The sequence below is a fragment of the Nothoprocta perdicaria genome, unplaced genomic scaffold (assembly GCF_003342845.1).
Source record: "Nothoprocta perdicaria isolate Ctin4 unplaced genomic scaffold, notPer1 scaffold_52, whole genome shotgun sequence".
NCBI classification, from domain to species: Eukaryota; Metazoa; Chordata; class Aves; order Tinamiformes; family Tinamidae; genus Nothoprocta; species Nothoprocta perdicaria.
Genome location: NW_020455777.1, coordinates 1,790,070 through 1,810,358, shown reverse-complemented (window position 1 = coordinate 1,810,358; position 20,289 = coordinate 1,790,070). Strand labels below are relative to the sequence as shown.

The 20,289-nt window shown below is 41.3% G+C and overlaps 1 protein-coding gene across 1 annotated transcript in view; it reads right to left on the bottom strand.

Moving 5' to 3' along the window:
* Positions 1 to 4,900: 4,900 nt before the first annotated feature.
* Positions 4,901 to 20,289, bottom strand: part of IFNGR1 (interferon gamma receptor 1) — a 119,668-nt gene continuing 104,279 nt past the window's right edge. The window contains exons 3-9 of the mRNA XM_026048195.1: positions 19,215 to 19,281; positions 13,859 to 13,973; positions 13,458 to 13,630; positions 11,784 to 11,944; positions 10,815 to 10,992; positions 9,676 to 9,791; positions 4,901 to 5,700 (exon numbers count right to left, since the gene is read on the bottom strand). Coding sequence (XP_025903980.1) covers positions 5,197 to 5,700; positions 9,676 to 9,791; positions 10,815 to 10,992; positions 11,784 to 11,944; positions 13,458 to 13,630; positions 13,859 to 13,973; positions 19,215 to 19,281 — 1,314 coding nt within the window. The 3' untranslated portion in view covers positions 4,901 to 5,196. The remainder of the gene's footprint in view (positions 5,701 to 9,675; positions 9,792 to 10,814; positions 10,993 to 11,783; positions 11,945 to 13,457; positions 13,631 to 13,858; positions 13,974 to 19,214; positions 19,282 to 20,289) is intronic.

Below are 20,289 nucleotides of genomic sequence, written 5' to 3'. Positions count from 1 at the left end.
AAGCGGGAGCGCACTTAACCTCACCTTCCTGTCAGCAGGTCTCGATACATCCTCACTCCAAATCTCTTTCCCTCCTTAGACCCCGCTTCCTTGGCGGGATGCATTAACAACCCGGCAGCCTTCCAGCCYGGGGATGTTTTGTGATCGCCATACACTTTCTCACTAAAACTTGCATGAACTCTGAGAAACGCAAACACTAGAACCAAACTAAATGTGCTAGCATTAATTTTGTCACCCCTATCTTCAAATTACTATTGTATTTAAAAAAATATTTTGGAATTTTATTAGTTTTCTTTTATGGCACGTGGGGATGATGTTGATGCAATYGTCTGGCATTGCTCAGGAACTGGCCAGATCAGCTTTTTAGGACAGCATCCTCCKCTCTCAGCGTAACTGTTTTTCACTGATCTGAGTTTGCACTTGACTGCACGGTGACCATTTAACCAGAAAAAAAAAAAATCTGTAATAATTATTTGCCAAAAATCTTTGCTCCCTATTTCCTTACAGGAAGGGAGAGGGAGAGGGAGAGGGAGAGGGAGAGGGAGAGGGAGAGGGAGAGGGAGAGGGAGAGGGAGAGGGAGAAAAAAACTGCTAATTTTGCTGCGCAGCCTGGAAGCAGTTGATAAAGGGGAAGTCATTCTCAGTAATTAATCACCCAGGTTGTTCCAACTTGRATTCAAATAGTTGTTGGCAGGTGGGGAGGGGGAAGGAAGGTGCTATGTGCATACAAAGTCAGGTTTCTCCATTTTTCCTACGATAGTGAACAGAGGATAGAGCAAATAGGCAAGACTTGAGTAAAGAGAAGCAGGGGGAGACTCTGTATTTTCAGTCTAAAACATTTATTTTTGTTATTCATTTATTTAATATCCATTTACTTATTTTTGAAAATAAAGAGCCTCACTTCAAAACTCATTTTTCTACATGCTCATACAGGTAAGTGAAGCAGAGCAACTGGCTATATAGTATTTCATGTGCGTGTATCACAAACAGCATTTTCTGTACATTTTAAGTAACACGTGTACACAAMATATAAAAAGCAAATAAACAACTGAGCTTCCAAATGAAGATTTATTCTTCAGTATAAAAAATAACAGCAGCAAAAGGACAGCACATTTGCTTTTGAGGGTTTTTTTTTTTTTTAGTTCCATATAAAAACATTAAATTTATACTATTTACAAGCAATTTAGTTACAAATTCGAGTCAAAGAACCAAAATAAGCTCAGCAGGTCTGTTTTTGGCAGAGTGCCGAGCTTGCTAAAACCAAGATYATAGAAACATAGAAACCTTAAGTTTGGAAGGGACCTCTAGAGGTCATCTAATCCAACCCCCCTGCACAGGCAGGGTCACCCAGAGCACGGGGCACAGGGCGGCATCCAGGCGGGTTTTGAAGATCTCCAGAGAAGGAGACTCCACAACCTCTATGGGCTGCTTGTTCCAGGGCTCTGTAAGATGATTTGGCTTAGACATCTGAAAATGTTTTGAAGGGTAATGCACTGGTAGAGTAGGCTGCCTAACATTCCTTCTGGGCTGCCTTCTGGGCTGCCTTCTAGCCCAGAAATACCATTATTTTAGACAATATGGAAACGGTGTTAATAAACATGGCTTTCATACTTAAAAGATTGGGCTTTTAAAAATCGCACTAAAAATAGCAATTGAAAATCTCTGAGAAGTTCACACAGAATGGACAATTAACTAAGTTCTTTGAAAAAGTTGTTAGCTGTAGCTGGCAAAGCAGCTCCATGTTCCCCATCTCCGGAGGTCCCCGCACTGCAGCAGGCTGCTGGACAGGGGACTTCATGCTGGCAAATACAACAGCACACTTCCCTTGCTCCCAGGCTCTCCCTAAACACCAGTGAGCGCTGCTGGAGACGAGGCTGTAGGAGCTCAGCCTAACCCAGGGGACCTGGGTCCTTTCTGCGAGGCCTTTCTGTGAGACCTTTCTGTCTCACCGAGCCTCACGTGTTGCGCTAGCCACAGCTAGCAAATAAAATAACCTGGTGTTCATGCTCCATGCAAACTTCTCCAGCTCACAGTCGTAAAACCTGGAAGCTGACTGAGAATTGGGACACCTGGATGTACCCTTGGGGTTGGCTCAAACCACCCCTCTCCCAGCAGCTTTCAAGGCCAAGTGCACAGCACGGAGGTGACACAGCTCTACTGAAGGCAATGCTTGAGGGGCCTCTACGGCTATGCTGGAGCAACCTCAGTTGTTATTCCTGGGATACTTGCAAGAAGAGGTTAGATACATGAGTGCRTGTTGCTTAGCGTGACACGTTGAAGCACAGACTCAAGCACAGAGCAACAGGACCTTTCTGTTACCCAGAACTACCCTCCTACCTGCCTAGGTCTTCATGAGTACATTGTGTGTTACTTCTGATCAATCCTGACAACACCTGCCCTTAACTGTATCCTATTACCTAGCTGCTCCATTCCACCCACAGGGCTCCATAGGCTTTGAAAGATCCAGGGCAGAGCAATGTACAATGTAGGACTGGAAAGGGAATCAGAGAAGGTCACCTGGTGTTAAAACCTACCTCTGCCCTCAATCAGGCAAAGGGTATTGCTTCTTTTACAGAAAGGCACCAAAAACCTACAGAAGAAAACTATCCACAACACAAATCACTTTGTGAGCTCATCTATTCACACAAGTCTAATAAGGCGGATCTTATTGAATAGTTTGCCCAGAGAATACTGATATTAGAGATGCAAAGTGCCAACTGACACTGTAGATCTAACATTTCTAAGCATTTACCTGAGTCTGATGGCACAGTCTGGAGGCAGACAAACCAAATGGAGTGGTTAATATGATGAATTCCTGACATTCTTCAGAAACAGAAAGATTCTTCACATGTAGCCGACAAAAAAGAAATTAATATCCTGGTTGCCAGAAGAATTACTCATACTAGCAGCAACAAAAACAGTTATTCAGCAAATTAACATATGATTAGAAACTTTTTCAAGAAAACCAACAAACAAAAACCCCACAAAAACCAGTTTCYAGTACCCTAATTCTCCCTGTTAAGCCAAGCCTAACTTCAACACTTACCTGACATCTCTAAATTTCTAAGGTATCAGAACTTATTTCCATCTCTTTTTTTTAATCAGCAGAGCTACAAAACCTGATAGGAAAGACAACAGCTCCAAAGCACACAAAATGGCCGCCCACCCCCCGGGCAGGACAGGCGGCTAATGGCACAGCGCAGCGGTGTTACACACCTCGGGGTCACCGATTTCCACAGGCATCCAGAGACGGGGCGAGGGAGAGCCGGGGAGAGGGGGAGAGCCGGGGAGAGGGGGAGACTTCCTGCCCCTCTGCTGTGGGACACACACACACACACGGTGGCGATCAGATCCCGGGCCCACACCATTTGCTGGGCGCTCAATCCAGGATACGACACAGAAAAAGTCAGATGGTCCCATTAGACTTAAACCTAATTCAAAAATACATCAAAGTCAGTTAGCACATGCTGAAAACTTTTCAACTCTGCTTTCGTTACGTTTCTGTTGCAACACATGCCTACTTCATTCCCCCTCCCCCCCCATGAATTTGAAAATGCTACTAGGAGAACTATTATAGTCCTGTGAGTAGGGAAGGAAAGAGCTATTTTCTTGAACTCTTTGGGTACTGCGCACATAAGGCTGTGGTTAATGTCTGATAATGGCAGGAAAGGAAGCAGCTCAGAGGATTCTCTAAAAACTAACTTCATTTTATGAGTATTCCTAACAGCCAGACACATGAGCATGGAAGTACCATAACATCTGTTTTCCTTCAAAAACATTTGCTGTAATATGCACAATTTATGAGTTTTCCAAACATGATACATCCATTAAAAATATCTTAAAAAAAAAAAAAAGGTGGAGACACACCATCTTGTGTCTGCAAAAAATATCCTTTATTCCCCTGAAGTAAGTTTCATTAAAGCCTAGCCTACTGTTAACATTGAAAAAAACCCATAAAGTCTTGTCTAAAGCAAAAAAAAAAAAAAAAAGGATTATAGGCACCAGACTCAACATTTGAAATAATTTTCATTCTTTGACTTTCAAAATTATAATCACATACTTCAAAATTCAGAGTGCTGTCAGATGACTAACACAGTAGCTACAGGTTATCACACTACTGTTTTGAGCTGTATATTAGAGGGAGATAGTTTGGTGGAATTCCTGTTAAGTCACAAGAATTGAAAAACCCTAATCTGCTATAAAACAGCTTAGCAGGACTCTTGTTGATTTCTATCAAGAAAAACCCTCATACTGTTCTAAGAAGAAGAGAAATGTTCTGAAGGAAAACAAGCTTTTGAATTTTAGAAAACATTTTTTAAMGAATGTGTGTAATTGGACATATAACAACTTCCTTTCAATGAGGATCAGTCAGACTGCTACGCCAGTTTTCAAGAATGTAGCTTGGTTACCCAACATATCTAACAAGCCAAACTCATGCAGCTAAACACAGATAGTACTATTTTTGTATAGCCTTCTTTAGAGTCACCAAATTTGTGTTTTGAAGGAAATAGTCTTATATTTACTAACTGAAACACAGAAAGTAGTAGTCCTTCAGGGCACCCCTCTGATTGCAAAACAGAACACAGCAAATAGCTGATTCTTGGCAATCAACCAAGCTCCTCAGTTTCTTTGAGGTGCATGAAAAAGCTATAGGATACTCTTAAAAGATGTAATAGAATTTCTTTAATAGTAGCGTTGCTTTTAATAGAAAAATATTCTTTAAGCATTTAAGAGAAGAGAGAAAAAACAGAATGCTTTTAATAAAGGCAAAAACTGCCAAACAGTTCTTGCATACCTCCATCATAAATATTCATTTATGAACATTCAATTCACAGAATTAATTTTGAAAAGGATTTGAGAGAGAATGGAATGAGGATGCAGCAACTGATTTWTACTCCTTCAGCAAATATGTTTTCCACAGAAATGAGCTTATTACTTCCTGTCTTACTCTATACCATATACACAAACACTTCCGGAAGTGACAGGTTGTGAAGTTTTTTTCCACTTTTTAAAGTTGCCCTCAGGTACTACCCTCAGTTGCATTTCAGAAACCCATCACAGTAAATTCTTCTTCTGATGGTTCTTCTGTTTGGATCAGGAGGATATTTTAGAGCTTTTAGATGTTCATAATATGATYAATACTTTCCATGTTGTTCAGTAATGCTGTTCTTCATGACTTCTGGTTCAATACTGCAGCTATCCTGGTTGCTCGGTGGGCCTGTATGCAACCACAGGCCGTTCTTCACCAACATCTATCAACATATCTAATGGCACATGAGGTTTGTCATAGCCCGAGAACTTGAGCGTGCTGCTTGGATGAACTGTTTGTTGCACTTCTTTGGTAGAAACCTCTGCATCTGAACAGTTACTGCAGATCTCTGTCTGGTTATTGTCAGAAGGGAARTAACTCTCTCTCCCTTTATGATTTTGTTCATCATCACAGGATACTTCCCCAGTGCTTTCCTGCACCGAAACCTCTCCTGAGTTGCCTTGTCCCTCTGACAGRAGAACAGAAGATGCTCCTTCACTGGAATTCTGAGTATTAGTAATTCCTTCATTTTGCTCTACCTTCAGCGAGTGCACTTCTTCGTCAGCTGGCAACGCTGGCTCGTCTGGCATGAGACTTACCACAGAGTTGCATTTTGTCTCTGGTTTTGTTTCTAGAAATTTGCTTGTGTTTAGGTTTCTTATCACACTGACCTGCAATGGAAAAAAACAAAACACATCAACAAAAAGGTGGTCTTTTTTTTTTTTTTTTTTTTTGGTGCAGGTTACCAAAGGTTTGTGATATTATTTTAATTTTATTACAATCATTTCCAACAGAAGTTAGCAAAATGAGACTGTCAGATTCACTAGCCTATGACTATTTATCCAGCTCTTTGATTAATACTTTTAGGCAAGCTCACAAAACTGTTTTCAGTGTGCAAGTACATTGCACGGATGAGCTCCATGACAYAGGTGTAACCTTCACCTGTTAAATTGTGTTTAAGTCATTTGAATTTCGCAGTGGCAAGGAGAGCAGAGGAGGAGAAAAAACAACAGCCACCATCACCACCACCACCGCAGAGCAGCACTCTTCCTTCTGAATCAGCTTCAACAACCTTCTCAAGCCTAGACATATACATGAACRTAACTTGTAACTAGTATAATTTTCCATCACTGTCTCAACGAAGACAGAAAAGACCTTCCAAGATGGATCTCTAAAATTATATGAGAATCATTAAAGAGTCCTGCCAGTCACTTCTATGTTGAAGCCTTCCTGGTTGTTTCTGCAGGATTATTAAGCACTGCATCAGTACCGCAATGGACTTGGATGTTTCCCTTTGAAAACTCCAGTCYTTCAGGAGCCCGGCTTCAGCCTGCGTTAGACAGACATGCTTTGAGACTGCTTCATTTCTTCAGATTTATCTTGATTTGGTGCTGTTTTTTGTTTTCTTTTAAAGATATTTTCAGCAATACATATGAAATACAGTAGGGTAAGTTTTCARTTGTGCTGTCCCCTAAAGCTAGCATAAAGCTTAGGGGAAACAGGACTTTTGAATTCAATAATTCTTTTTCAAATTCTGCAGTTCACTAAAGGTACAAAGCATGACCTCCTACGGACAAACTAAATTCTTGAGAGGTATACAAATACTGGTTTTTGAGATATTTAATAAAATATTTAGACTGGAAAACACTGGTTGGGTCAAGTCTGAAAGGGYTGGGATGTAGCTACAGTGATAAAAAATGGTGAGGGAAAAATAACATGGTGGGGGTTTAAGAAAAACTCTAAATAAAGAACCTCCATTTTGTAGTTATACAGACTATTCCATTAAAAACAAACAAAAAGACAAAAATAATGTAAAAACAACTAAACCCCCACCATATTCCATGAAAATGAATTACTTGTAATCTGAATTTTACAAACAGCTGTCTTATCAGAACTAGAGTGAGAGGATCTCTTTGAAAGTCAAGGTGTATCACTGGAAACTAGTAAAAATGGCATTAAGGTTTCTCCTTAATAGCCAGAATATGCCACACTATAACACAGCTGCCCTTTGGAAATTAATATYCAGAGAGAATCACGGCGGTTATATGGGAACAGTCCATACACCAGATAAAGAATATYCAAGGTAATTTTACATGAGCATAGTTGAGAACTAGCCATACTTCAGAAGCTGACACTAAAAACGTAGTTGCAGAAAATAAAATCAGAAAGGTGCAGATACTTAAAATCTAATGAAGAGTTATTAGGACTGATGTTGTACTTCTTGAAAAAATCTAAACCTAAAGATCCAGTATTTTTCCATATATATCACATACACATTATATACATCATATACACATATACCTATACTATTCTTAAAGGGATCAGAGCTGCAGCTTTTTGTAGTAAAAATCTTTCACCAGTAGTCATACAGTAAGTGACATGAGAAGATAATTCCCTATTTAAGTTGGAATACTTTAAGAATAGGAATTAAAATTGAATGCTATACAAAATATGGCTAAAAGCTGCCTTGACCACMGTGTTAACCTCCCTCCCTCCCTCCACCCCGCACCCTCTATACTACAGCACAAACAGAAGAAAGAAATCAGACCAAAGCACAGGAGTATTTTCTGTCCTTTAAAAACTTACACATGGCCTTAGATTCCTGTTTCTAAAATGACTTWGGAAAAATGCCTTATTTTCCCCCTACACAGTTTCTGCATTTCACACTGCTTCCTGGCGACTCTTACCAAGATGAATCCTGAGGATARAGTAATCTATTCAAATACATCCAAGACTGAAAACAGTGACTTTTGCCTAGAGTGATACAGAGTAGATACTTATTTCCATCCACAAAACAAGGAAGGCATTGGAAGAAAAATACCTCATGGGTTTCCTGGTATCAAAGTTTCTTTAAGAGATGCTGAATCACCATTTACATAAGCTAGCAATTCACGTGGTCATTTCGAGTTTGAAAGTGAAGAATCAACAGATCCTCCTGTATTAAATCTGAATGCCATGCAAAGCATCTCCAGTAAAAAGTGTAATTAAGATATGGGTTACTATTTGAAGAAAAATATTTACTGTAGGTAAGTTAATATTTCACTTTTGTGTACATAATACAATATTGGTAAACTGAGAGTCAACAGGAGAGACTAAGTTGTATCTTAGCAGTAGTTCCTGGCATGACACATGTGTTCTGATATTTTCATGTCTCCAACAAGAACACCTCACGTTTCAGGTCTTTCATCATCTTAACAGCCTAGAGTGTTTCCCAGGTGGAATTCAGAGTCCAAGATACATATAAATGGCACAGCCAAAGAAGAATTAGTAACTGTCAAGGTACTTAACAGTTCCTGTCTCAACCCTGTTTTCTGAGCGGTTGTCCTAGCAATTCTCAGGAGCACATTCTGGAATGACTGAAGGTGGTGGCAGGAAGAGTATCCTGAAATACTTTTAGAGAAATAAATAACATTTATATATGCTGATTAATAACAGCTGTACTGCTGATAACATCAGACGCACCTGTGACCCAGCAGAAGACAACTAGCACGACAACCTTTTCTAAACAACATGCTCCATTTCACTATATTCATGTTCCTGTTAGGTGCCCTCCTATTAAAACCAGGGGTGGTCAGCACRTTTAAACTAAGACACTCTTATAATATAAAAGTAACCACCCAATGTTGTTCGTATAAGACAGYCACATTTTGGAAGCAAGATCTGAAATGACTGCATAGACTTCAACCAAAACCTTTACATAGCAGGGGAGGGTCCGATATGCTGGAACACCTAGCAAGCATAAGGCAATATACAGCAAATTGAGAATGGGCACTGGAACAAGTTTAACCAAGACATGCTGAAGTGTGAACCTGGAGCTCACACCGGTAAGCTCAGAGCAATTCTGTAGCAGCCATTCTCCTCATGTGATACTCCCTTTTTTTTCCTAATCCCTTTGATGGGGTATCACAGTAGTTTTGGAAAGCCAGGGCAACAAGGCATCTACTAGTCACAGCTTTGAGTAATTCYGGATGAAAGTATCCCTGGCTATAATAAATTGTCTTCACAAAAACCATGTGTGTACAAAGAATATAACAGTACGAATTCAGACAGTTAGCAYATTAGCGTGAAAAAAGTTGAAAAATCCCCAGTGTCTCACTTTTCATGCAGTCAAGACACGCTCAGCTGGTACGTGGGCCTAGATGCTGCCTATARCAACACACTGCTGCTGACAGACTAAAAGCTGCCCGCAGCCGAGGCTGAGCAGCTGCTGCCTGCTCTTCCCCATGACTGCCTCGTGTCACTGCCACATTTCCCCGAGTTCTTCCCTCTCCCTACACTGCTACCTTCTTTCTTACTCCACATGTTACTGTAATAACGTTACACAATTAGCATTATCACAATGTTACCATAAAATGAAGACACCTCACGCATTTCGCTGGCACTAGAATGAAATAAATGCATCTCTGTGCAGTAAGGACCTGCTTTTCCAAATGGGCCAAGTAATGTTGCTTCAATTAAAAGAGACGGAATGCTAATCCTAAAGCAGATTGCASACACTGTGACAATCTTAACATAAATTCTAAACATTCTCAAGAGCATAGCAAACAGTGAGATAGTTACATTTTAACTAAGCAGCTTTGTCTATCTGGAAAGTAAATATTGATATTAATAATAATAATAATATACACAGAGAAGTCTGAACTTACCAAAGATTTAGGCAGCTTTATGTTCTTCTTCCTTAATTTCTTATAGCCATAAAGCGTACTCAAAAACAGACCAAAGATCAGAATAACACCAACCACAACTACAATATTTTTTGAGCCTAGAAAGTTAGAGAAAAAATTGTCAAATTTGGAAAATAAACCATTGCTGTAGCATTTAGAATAACTTTAGAAACTAAAATAGCTCAGAACTGTTAGCTGCAATACGTGACCTTTCTCAAGAACTGGCTTTATAAAACACGAAACGAAAATTATACTGACAAACAATTTTTCAAGTTATGAAGAYAACAGTGTTTTTATAGAGAAAGGGGAATTTTATAAATAAGTTTTCATTCCTTAGAGATGACAATTGTGACTTTTTTTTAAAAAAAGAAAACTTTGTCCATGTGATAGTCTATTAACTGACAGAAGAATTACTGCACATAATCTACATCCACTGAAATTGTTCAAAACGCAGAACAGCTAACTCTCCCAAGCATATTGTTCTTCCTCCTATAAAGAAACATTTAAAGTTACCAATTTCACCTCTTTTCTTTAGTCTTTAATGACATTTTGGTCCATTTTAAGTAACACTAAGAAGTCTGAAAGAGGTTTTCAGAGATACTAAGTTGGGTCATTAGCTGCCTTTGTTCTCCCAAGGGATCATCTTAAGCAAGATGATAGCTTAATTTTTTTTTACCACAAATTTATTGCTGCTTCAAGCTCACGAAAGCCTACTTGCATTTTCTTCGGAGGCACGATTCAGCAAGAAGCAATTTGTTACAAGATGGACGTTCTGCTTCTGAAAGCCTTGCAACTCACTGAATGACCTATTTTTAATTGTTAGTAACACCAGTGATCATGCAGAATCAAAAGTAGAATTTTTTCAAAAGCAGGAAAAGCTTTCTCCCCGCCCCAGAGCATGGCCAGCTTGAAAATAGTGTATTATCTTTGTAAGTCTTCAGAACCGGAAAAGCATATTTGGCAAGAATTACTATGTTTTCCCTTCTTTGATAYTCTCCTAGGGGACAAGCCAGCTCATAGCTGTAGCAGTGTCAGAATACTGAACTAAAATGAATCTCTGGTTGGACTGTGTGTGGCAGCTTTTCAGTTACATTCTTACTAAGCTTTTAGAATTCTCTTACTCAAAGTCTGCTTGAGAGGAACAGGAATGCAGCTTTCTTCTGACCAGGCGCCAAGTATCAGATCATCATAAAAACTTCCCTTCGCCGAAACACAGTATACGTAACCTTCAGAAGAGATTGGGATGTCTAGGCTACATTTCTTTATATTACAATCGTCTGCACGGAGCTCCTTTTTACTCTATCAAAAGAAAAGCTGTATTACATCATTTGACTAAACACAACAAGATAAAAATTACAATACCTTCCAACACTTCCAGCACATAACAATACTGTTTGATAAGACGTATATGTGCCTTGTTAAAGTTGTAATTTTTTTTTCTACTAGCTATTTCCAAAAGCGAACATTTTTACTTGCTATCTCAAGGAACTGTGTTCGATCAAACTGTGGTGCTTACAGGTAAAATTTTCAAATACCCTCAACATAGGCTTTGTTGATAGTGTATATTCACATTCTTAAGTCACTAAATTAAATTCCTTATTCAATAAAGTACCTGGATATGTAAAGTTAACTTTATAAACAAACAAATCTGCTATGAATTTTCTCGAGTTCAACCTCTGGGATTGGTACACAAATGAAGCAGGACCACTATCTTGAAAGTTAATCTGTTAGAAAAGGTCTACCTAGAACGGTGCAAGTGGCACAAAGTTACCAAGGTTTTAAGCGCACGTGCACGAACAATAGCATGTAAACAAGTAATCCTAACTTTTGCATACAACTCATGTAATAATCCTTAATTTTTATACTAGATGTGCATTTGGTCAACTGCATGTCCTATCCTCACCATGACCCACTTGAAATTTTAGGGCCCCACTCTGCATCTGTAGTCATATGTTAGCTGTTCTTCTGATAACTGCCAGTTTTATGCGTTTTTGAAGATTAAAAAACCACTACTACTAAAGGGCCAAACGCCCTGTTTATGTATTTAAAACATAAATATTTTAATTTGAAGTATTCACTTTGAACCATACCTGATTTTTACTGTCCTCAAAGGTCACTGTGTATCTGACATCTGAATAAACATCTGTGATCCAAGGACAAATCTCCTCAGATGGAAATTGAGGATGGTAAATATCAACGATGATTTTGTCATCTTGCCTTAACAGATGCAATACAGGTGGTCCTATTTTTACTGAAACACATCATACCTTTCCCATTAGGCCAAAGGTTTTGACATAGTATTGAGACATATAAACATAACTTGCTATTTATAGTTAAATTCCATAACTTAGAGATTTGAGAATTACGTGTCTATTATAACACTGTTAATATCCTACAGTTGTGGTACTGAGAAGTAAAGAGAGCATATGGACAGCAGCATGAATCTGCTTCTAAAACAGAAATAACAGATTATCCAGAGAATTTTACTCTTAAAAAAGTAACAACAAAAAAAGCCTCACAACTTTCCTTCATATATAAGTCCACAACAATTCAGTTCACTGACAACAAGAAAAAAAAAACAAACCCAAAATACTGCTGGCTAAGCCCCACCCATAAACCATGCTCAACTAAAAATGATACAGTACCAAAACGAAAAAGGCCAATTGAAAAACTAAAAAACTAGCATCTTGAATAACAGGAAGTTACGAAGAGTGATATCCTGGTGCCATGGCCTCTGTGAATTGTTGCTCTCTAATGATCTGACTGAACATGTGTCTCATGTTCCTCGGAAACATTACTGTGGCAGAGACGTATGGAAGATAGGCCCATTTCCTGCACACTGYGGAACTCAGCATGATTTCCAGGGCTTCTGTTCCTTTGGGAAACGGTTGGAACAGGCCACTACTCCAAGTCATRACTGCACTGTGTGAGGGAAGGGCTAGGATAAGGACACTCTCTATTCCCACAACTCCAGCAGTGCAGAAACCCAGCTCTTCCCAAAGCACTGCCCAAGCAGTGCTTGGCCAGAGACAGTCTCATGGGCAAAATCCCTTTGGCAAGTACTTGCCACACTCTCAAGCTACATGGAAATCTCTTAGCCCTTCCTCACTCTTGCTGGACTTCTCACTTGGCGCCCCCACGTCCTGCTGGGGCTCGTGCCGCGGCTTTGGAAAGGCTGGCGTGAAGACTGCACGCACAATTCTACAGCATTAATGTTACAGTGTGGTGTTCCTACCAAAACAGCCCAAAGCATTTAAATGAAGGAGGAAGAGCTGTTATTTAACCAGATGCAGATAGTACAGGTACTTCTGCAGTTTCTAGGCGATATCCATAGCTGCCAGGAAAGTGCAGGGTCAAGACACCATTGGGTAAGCGGGGCTGCAGTGCCAAAACAGCACCTCACTGCCCGCTCACTTGAGCGCAACCTCTGTGGGACCCAGGCTCCCAGCAGCAGTTTACCACTACACTTGCCAGCAGGCAGGAATACAACAAGGATGCACAAAGAACATCACCAGCACAACCTCCTTGCTTTCAAAGCCCTGGAAAAATAGTCATATGCCACTGTGGGAGGACAAAAAAACCAAACATCCCTACAGAGTCATAACTAAGAAAYTCCTACTGAACAACACTCATGTTTCATTTCAGTCTGGACTCCTAAGCTTATGATATTCCTAAATGGGACATTCTAATGCACAAGAGATAATTCTATTCATTTTTTAAAATACTAGGGGAAAAAAATACATGATTTGCAGTATGGAACTCACCCTGCTGTTGCAAAACAAACTCGCTTGACTCAGCATACTCGGACTGTTCCGACTCAACAGCAGCTTTAACTCGAAGCCAATGGGAGGAAAAGGGGTCTTCTATTTCCCCTGAGAGATCACAAAAGTGAGCCGAGATGTTCACACAAGTCAAGACAGTCTTATAAGCACCACGGCTGTAAAACAGATCAAATATTAGTTAATATAGTTGCCACTTATTATGCAGTATATTGCTTATGACAAAACATCTGATAAATTTTGCCTTAATTTACACTTAGGAAACCTTAACTTAWCGCTACATGACTTCACCAAATAGAAAGACAACCATTTATCGTAGATTGATTGCTTTTATATGCTTCTGGAAAATAGGAGGTACAGGAAATTATGAAAAAATAAGAACTTACTTGTAAGGTTTGATTTCTACTGTAAAACGAGCAGTTTCAGAAACAGCTGGGTATTGCCAGTGCACGACAGTCTTAAAATCTTCAGCTGTTATTGTAATCTGTGTTGGCGAAGGTACTAGAAGGAAACAGAACAATTTGACTTAGTCAAGCAATAGGAAAAGCCAAGTATCCTTCCCAATTATTAGGAGAAGGCAAACTGCTAGAAATGACTGAAAAAATTAGCCATAAAAAATACTAAACCAATTTCCTAGCAGTATGAACACAACAACAGCACCTTGCATGCTGGTTTTCTCTTCTTTTTTCTTTTTCATCCCATCTGCAACCCAGAACCTTAGAAAAGCCATACTGATTGAAAGCAAGTCCTCAGCATCTCTCTGTCAATCAGGGATGAACACCTGATGCTCACCTGGCTATAAGGGTATTACTGCAGGAGAGACAACATGAATTTAGTGCAATTAGAGCAGCTCAGCTCCTGCAGATCTACCTTGCTCTTTGAGAACCTGCTGAGAAGTCGCAGAACCAAAGCTGCAGAATCCAGGGCCCACTCCAGAAAAGACCTGCTGCCTCCTGACTCAGCCTTGCCAGAATCCATTTCAAGTGGAAAAGCCTGGATCCAGTGTGAATTTTGGGCAACGACCTTTTCACATCTCTTGTAGTATTTCTTAACAGGCTGTTAGAATAAACTAACATTCATGAAGACAAACTGTGAAAATATTATGTAGTTCTACATACGGGAGAGTATTTGAAGTGCATTTAATAAATACCATCAAAGGTGAGGGTAGTAAATGATGCCAGAATAACRTAAGTATGGCTTTCCCTTGTAAAGAAGACATTTCTGTGCTGAGCATGAGCCGGGCTGAGGGGAAGGTCAGCAGTAAGGGAAGGACAATTTCACACACTGTAACCATTGAAGGCTGTCACAGCTTACAAAAAAAGGGGAAAGTGAAAGTCACTCCAACAATTTTACCTATCACTTCGCTTCTCAATGTCTGGCTTGGCATCCTTAATACTCTCTCAATACAAGTTTTGTGAAATGCTGGAATTTAACTCATAGTTGACCTGCTCAACAACTCCACTGCTCACAAAGGGAGTGCTCCAACTGCACTCTGTGAAAAATTGAGGAGGGAAAGTTCACATCTTGAGAACAAGACCACGAAGACTGCACCTGACACCGAGTAATACATAGAGGCTGAGATATGCTATTAACCACCAAGTTTTTATACACGTAATATGCGTCACTGCAAATGGTGCTGTGGTTAGTTATTTTCTAGCATGTACAAAAGTGGTATTTCAGTTATTGGAAGAAAGGAACACAATCATCAAATTCTCAACCACAAGAAAAAAAGGTGTCAAGCTGATAGAAGAGGTGTCAAAGCACATAGATGCCACACTCTGCCTTAAAAGTAAAACACATGATATAATAAGCCCTACAAAATTTTACTGTAGTGTATTATTATTTACATAATCATATTTATAAAAGGCTACAATTAGCAAAACAGTAGAAAAATCTAAACTCAGAGAATATTAGCCTGGCTCCTTAGCAAATATACAACCAAGAGCCAGGCAGTTGTAACGATGCTGCAGTTTGCTCTCTCCTCCCTCATCCTTTCTCCTGTCGCCCCATTGCCCACTAGGCAATTTCAATACTCAGTTCTGAAAGGCTATTCAAGATGATTCGCAAGTAAGTTTTAAGATTCTAGGCTCTTCTATGGTACTTATCACTAAATTAGGCTAGCAGATGCTTTTAAATGTATGCAAATATTTTCCCAACACCTCCATAAGAGAACTGATCATTCTTCCCATTTTACACTTGGGATATAAAACAGAAAAACAATGTTTAGAAGTGTGTGAGAATACTGAGCGAGCAAAAGATTCTACCAAACTGCCTCTCCACAGAGATCCATGAAAAGCTTTTCAACCTAATCCCCTATTCTTCCACCTAGAGATGTTTTTTTTAACATGCTCCTTCACTGCACTACAACACCGAGACTGAAAAACACAAGGACTCTTGCAGCAAACAAGGCTTCCTCGTTAAAGAGTTGCTTTCCTCATACACCGTATCAAATAAATCATCTTCTAGTCATCGGCACTGCCACTCTCTGACACGTCAACATCCCATAYGGCAACGGCACTGCAACTTGGCCTTGATCACCTACAGGAACAACCATACACACGTACTGTCAGCTCACCTGTCATACTGTGAGCAGTCACCAGCTCATACTGTCATGCCTACTTATAAGTTTGCTTTCAACAACCAAGCTGATCTAGGGGCATCTCCCACAAACCGGTTATGCCCTCTCTGATCTCCCACTGCTCATCCTCAAGAAAGGCCTACAGGATACTCTTCGGCAACACCTGAGAAGCTGAAATTCAAAACTCTACTCAGGACTAAGAGCCAGGCGTGGTACAAGGTTTATAGCTCACCTGCTGTCATCCCATTAAACTCTCTCCATGTTTCACGGCACAAAAATTACCTTTCTTTTCCTCAGAGAGGTCCGCTTGCTGTTTCTTCTACCACTTCACTTAATCTCTACATGCAGCAACCACCTTGTCTCTCAAAGGATATATAGTAAATTCTGTATAAAGAGTATAAAGTGCTCTCAGCTTGTATTTATCTCTGGGCTTTGCTAGCAGGCAGGAAAGGCGGGAAGTAGGCCTAATTGCTCATCTGCTTTTCCTAATTGCACTAGTCATTACCATGGAAGATGGTATCTCTGCCCACAAAACCGCCTAAGCAGCTGGTATCACGGAGCTGCTTTTCAGGGCACTTAGAAGCTGGAGGTGCAGAACTCGGTGCTCAGSACTACACGGTTGGGGTGCTGGGGGCCGAGACACCTCATGGTGGCCCCACTACCTGTGGGCCACGGAGAGCGGGAGCTTCGCGACGCCCCCTCCCAACCTCACTGTGCTCCAGCATCGAGGCTGCGGACACAGGGAGGGCACACAGCAGATTTTCGGAGCACTGGCACTCAGAGATGTTATTTCTGCCTATTACCAGTCAAAATGCCACCTCTGAACAAGGTTTTACTGAACCATAAGGCAACAGTAACTTTCTAAAGGTGCTATGTTCCTTTGCTAGGTTGTTCAGCAGCACGACTAGGGAAAGACGATAGTGTCACAATGATAATTGATAAACACAAAACTCTCAATTTATAAYAAGTTCAATCAGCTTGATAGCAGCTGCACCCAAGAAGCCAACTCAAACAGTGCAAACTCAGCATGAGAAAAGTGTGGCAAAAAATGGTCATCAAATAACGACACGGGGCATTCAAGAAGCTCAGGTTTGCTTCCAGTTCAAATGCAGTGACTTCTGCTCTCCCAGTAAGTCCCGTTCACCCTGCTGAGCACGACAGCAGCACTGGCTAAAAGAAAAGCAACGGAGGCAAACACAAACTTATAGAAATTTAACTTATAGAAACTTAGCTTAGTTCTTTCTATACTTTCTTTAAGTATAGAAAGTTAAGTAACTTTCTATAACTTAGTTACAGAAACCAAACATGCTTGGATTTTGAGGATAAAGAATTCTCAAGTTGGAAAGTTGACCTCAGCAATCTCACACAAAGATCAATGTTAAGCAACATGCACTGCTCACTGAAATACGAGCAGTTGCTCATAAACAAGCAGTTCAGACTATGTAATGATAATTAATGCATTGACAGCAATGGGATGTGGTCTGTGGTATGGGAAAAAGCCCCACATATTAATCTCAGTGTGTGTTCAACTAAAGTATTAAAGTTCTAGAAACACTTGCCTCTTCAGGAGGCTATTACATAGCGGACAGGAAGGAAATGCATGCGGGAGGAAATAGTTTGAGATTAACAACCAGATGCTACTGAACAGCTATTATTTTACTCTACATATCTACTACTTGGTTTTAGCCTGATAAGAAATAAGATTTTTTTTTGGTCATTTTTCAAAGTAAGGGGAGCAAGCACATCCAGCTGCAGGGCCACGGCTGCTTCCTAAAGACTGAGGACAGAAGACAAGCTACACACTACATAAGGCATAGTGCTGATTCAAAAGCATGCATCAAAACTTCTTGCTTGTTCACAGAGAATAAGATATAGAAATATCTTGTCAGGTGTTTTATATATATCTATTATCAAGAGCCAAAACTATATCAGTGAGTTGGAGGACACTTCCAAAGGGTAAGTGTCAGTATCTCAGAGGTAGCCTTCCTACTGAAGTTTGTATCCTGTGCCCCACTCTAACACATGTTGCTAATTCAGATGCAGARGGATTTGCTACCACTGATGACAGAAGTGGAATTTAGCTGAAGATGTCATACACGCAGCACTCATGGCTCACGTCCAGCCACGTCAGGCCCACGCTCATGTTTCGCCTCTAGCCACTTCCACTGCATTCACRAAGAGCAGCAGCTCTGGAGGCTTTGCCAAGCGGGCTCTGCCAGCCAGCCCTGCCGCGCAGCTCGCGGCGGGTCCGGCCCGAGCAGCAGAGCCCTCCTTGCGTCGGGAGGCTGAAGCAGCGACAGGGCTGGCAGGCCGGCAGGTAGGCAAATAAATACCCGGGTGCAGGAAAGCGGGGCTCCTGCTGCCTGCTCGGCCTTCCTCGGAAAAGYTGTAGGAAAAGCTCGTGCGTGCTCGTCCTCACCAGCTGCCCTTCGCTCCCCGGAAAGGAAACCGCTCTTGYAGTGCATCTTCAACACTCTGGGGACACTTCCTGAACAGAGTTATTGCACATAAGCTTAAATCGGTACGTGTAGCAGCAAGGCGGCACAGAACGTTCCTCCTCTCCCTTCCCTCAAAATATTAGCAACTTCGAAAGAGAAACCTCATTCAATTTTATAAATGAATAAAACATCCAAAAGCTAGAGACCAAATTATTTTAAGCTATTAGTTTAAAAAAGGCTTAGTGTGTGAAATAAATCTAAGTATCTTTTTATTGCTATTATTAACAACAGGCTTTCACTTCCTGAATAAGGACACTAATCCACAGTGCTTTCTTTTTATTATTACTGATTTTGGTAAATGTCCCAGTAAGGTTCTACGTGTACTAAGACGGTGGACTTGGATCACCATATCTACATTGAGAGAGAAAAAGAAAAGAAAGAAAAGCATGTACAAGAAAGTTTTTCAAAGCTGCTCTAATAGTAAAATACTGTTTCACCTGTTTTGCGACTATTTTTCTCTTTTATTAGAGATGAAATAGCACTATCACAGATGGTATCTAAATACAGCACTATCATCCTGCTACAATCTTGCTTGCAGCTATACAGAACTGCTGTGACTGCCAATAAACACAATCATACAGTAACAAGCCCAAAAGACTAAGATATCACCCACCAGACACACACACACACACACACAGCTTGTGACCACAAAAAGCAAATACATACATAGACTCAGAAAACAGGCTTTCAGTGTGCAAGAAGTACCCAAACTGCCACCACAGTCCAAGTCGTGCTGCAGTTTTGAGTAGGTCGTTGTGGGATGTCCCTCTCAGGACACTTGGTTGCAGGCTGGGGGTTTGCACGGACAAACACCCAGCTCTGCTGATGGATCACAGGGTGTATTCACAGGCACACGTCCTTGTTCACCTGTTGAGCACCAGCTGTAGGAAAGGGGAGGTGCTGYGCTGCTCAGGAAAGAGCTGCTAGGTTGTCTAGGCAAAACTGCGTCCTCTAACGAAGCACCAACATCACAGGCAAAAGGGCATTCACTCGCGTTTCAGCACTAGAGCTCTGAACGGCCTGATAAGACTTAAGAAAATAATCACTCGGTTGCAAAGGAAAAAACATGTTTCAGAATTCCCCTTCTTCTATTCAAAGCTTTCTGCTGTACTGCCAGGTTGATTTTTACCAAATTAAACAATCTGGATGACAAAGAACTGAACTGTAGCACTGACAAATGAGCAGACAGATTAACATGTATCCTCTGCTCCCAGCCCAGGGGTGGTAACGCTCAGAGATCTGCCAGTCCTGCAGAGCGTGTCCGTGATGGGCCGGGTTCGGACGCTCTGGGAGGGCAGGAATCTCGGCACAGGGAAGCACCGGGCATCAGGACCAGCACTTCTAGGAGCAGCGCTGGGCAGTGCATTTAGGGCTGAGGATTGGAGTAGTAGCCCTGCCTTAAGCTAAGCACAGATGTGTGTCCCAGTTTAAGCCCCTTCACAAAAATCTCCATACACGTTACCCTGCACAGGTCTCTGACTATTGCTTTTAATTAAGCGCAGCCGCGGGTTCTCTTTTCACCTGAGCCACTAGCTCCAACCTCCGGCCTTGCCGCCCGCTCCCATTCCCGGGGGAACCGGGCCGAGGTTTTGGCCCGCCCGTCCGTTCCGCGCCGCGGGCGCTCCGGGCACACGGGCCCACGCGTGGGGGCCGCGGCGGGCACCCCTGCCCCGCGGGGCGGCCTGCGGCACGTGCCAGGCCGCACGAGCGGCCGCAGGGCTGCGGCCCGCTACGTGCCACA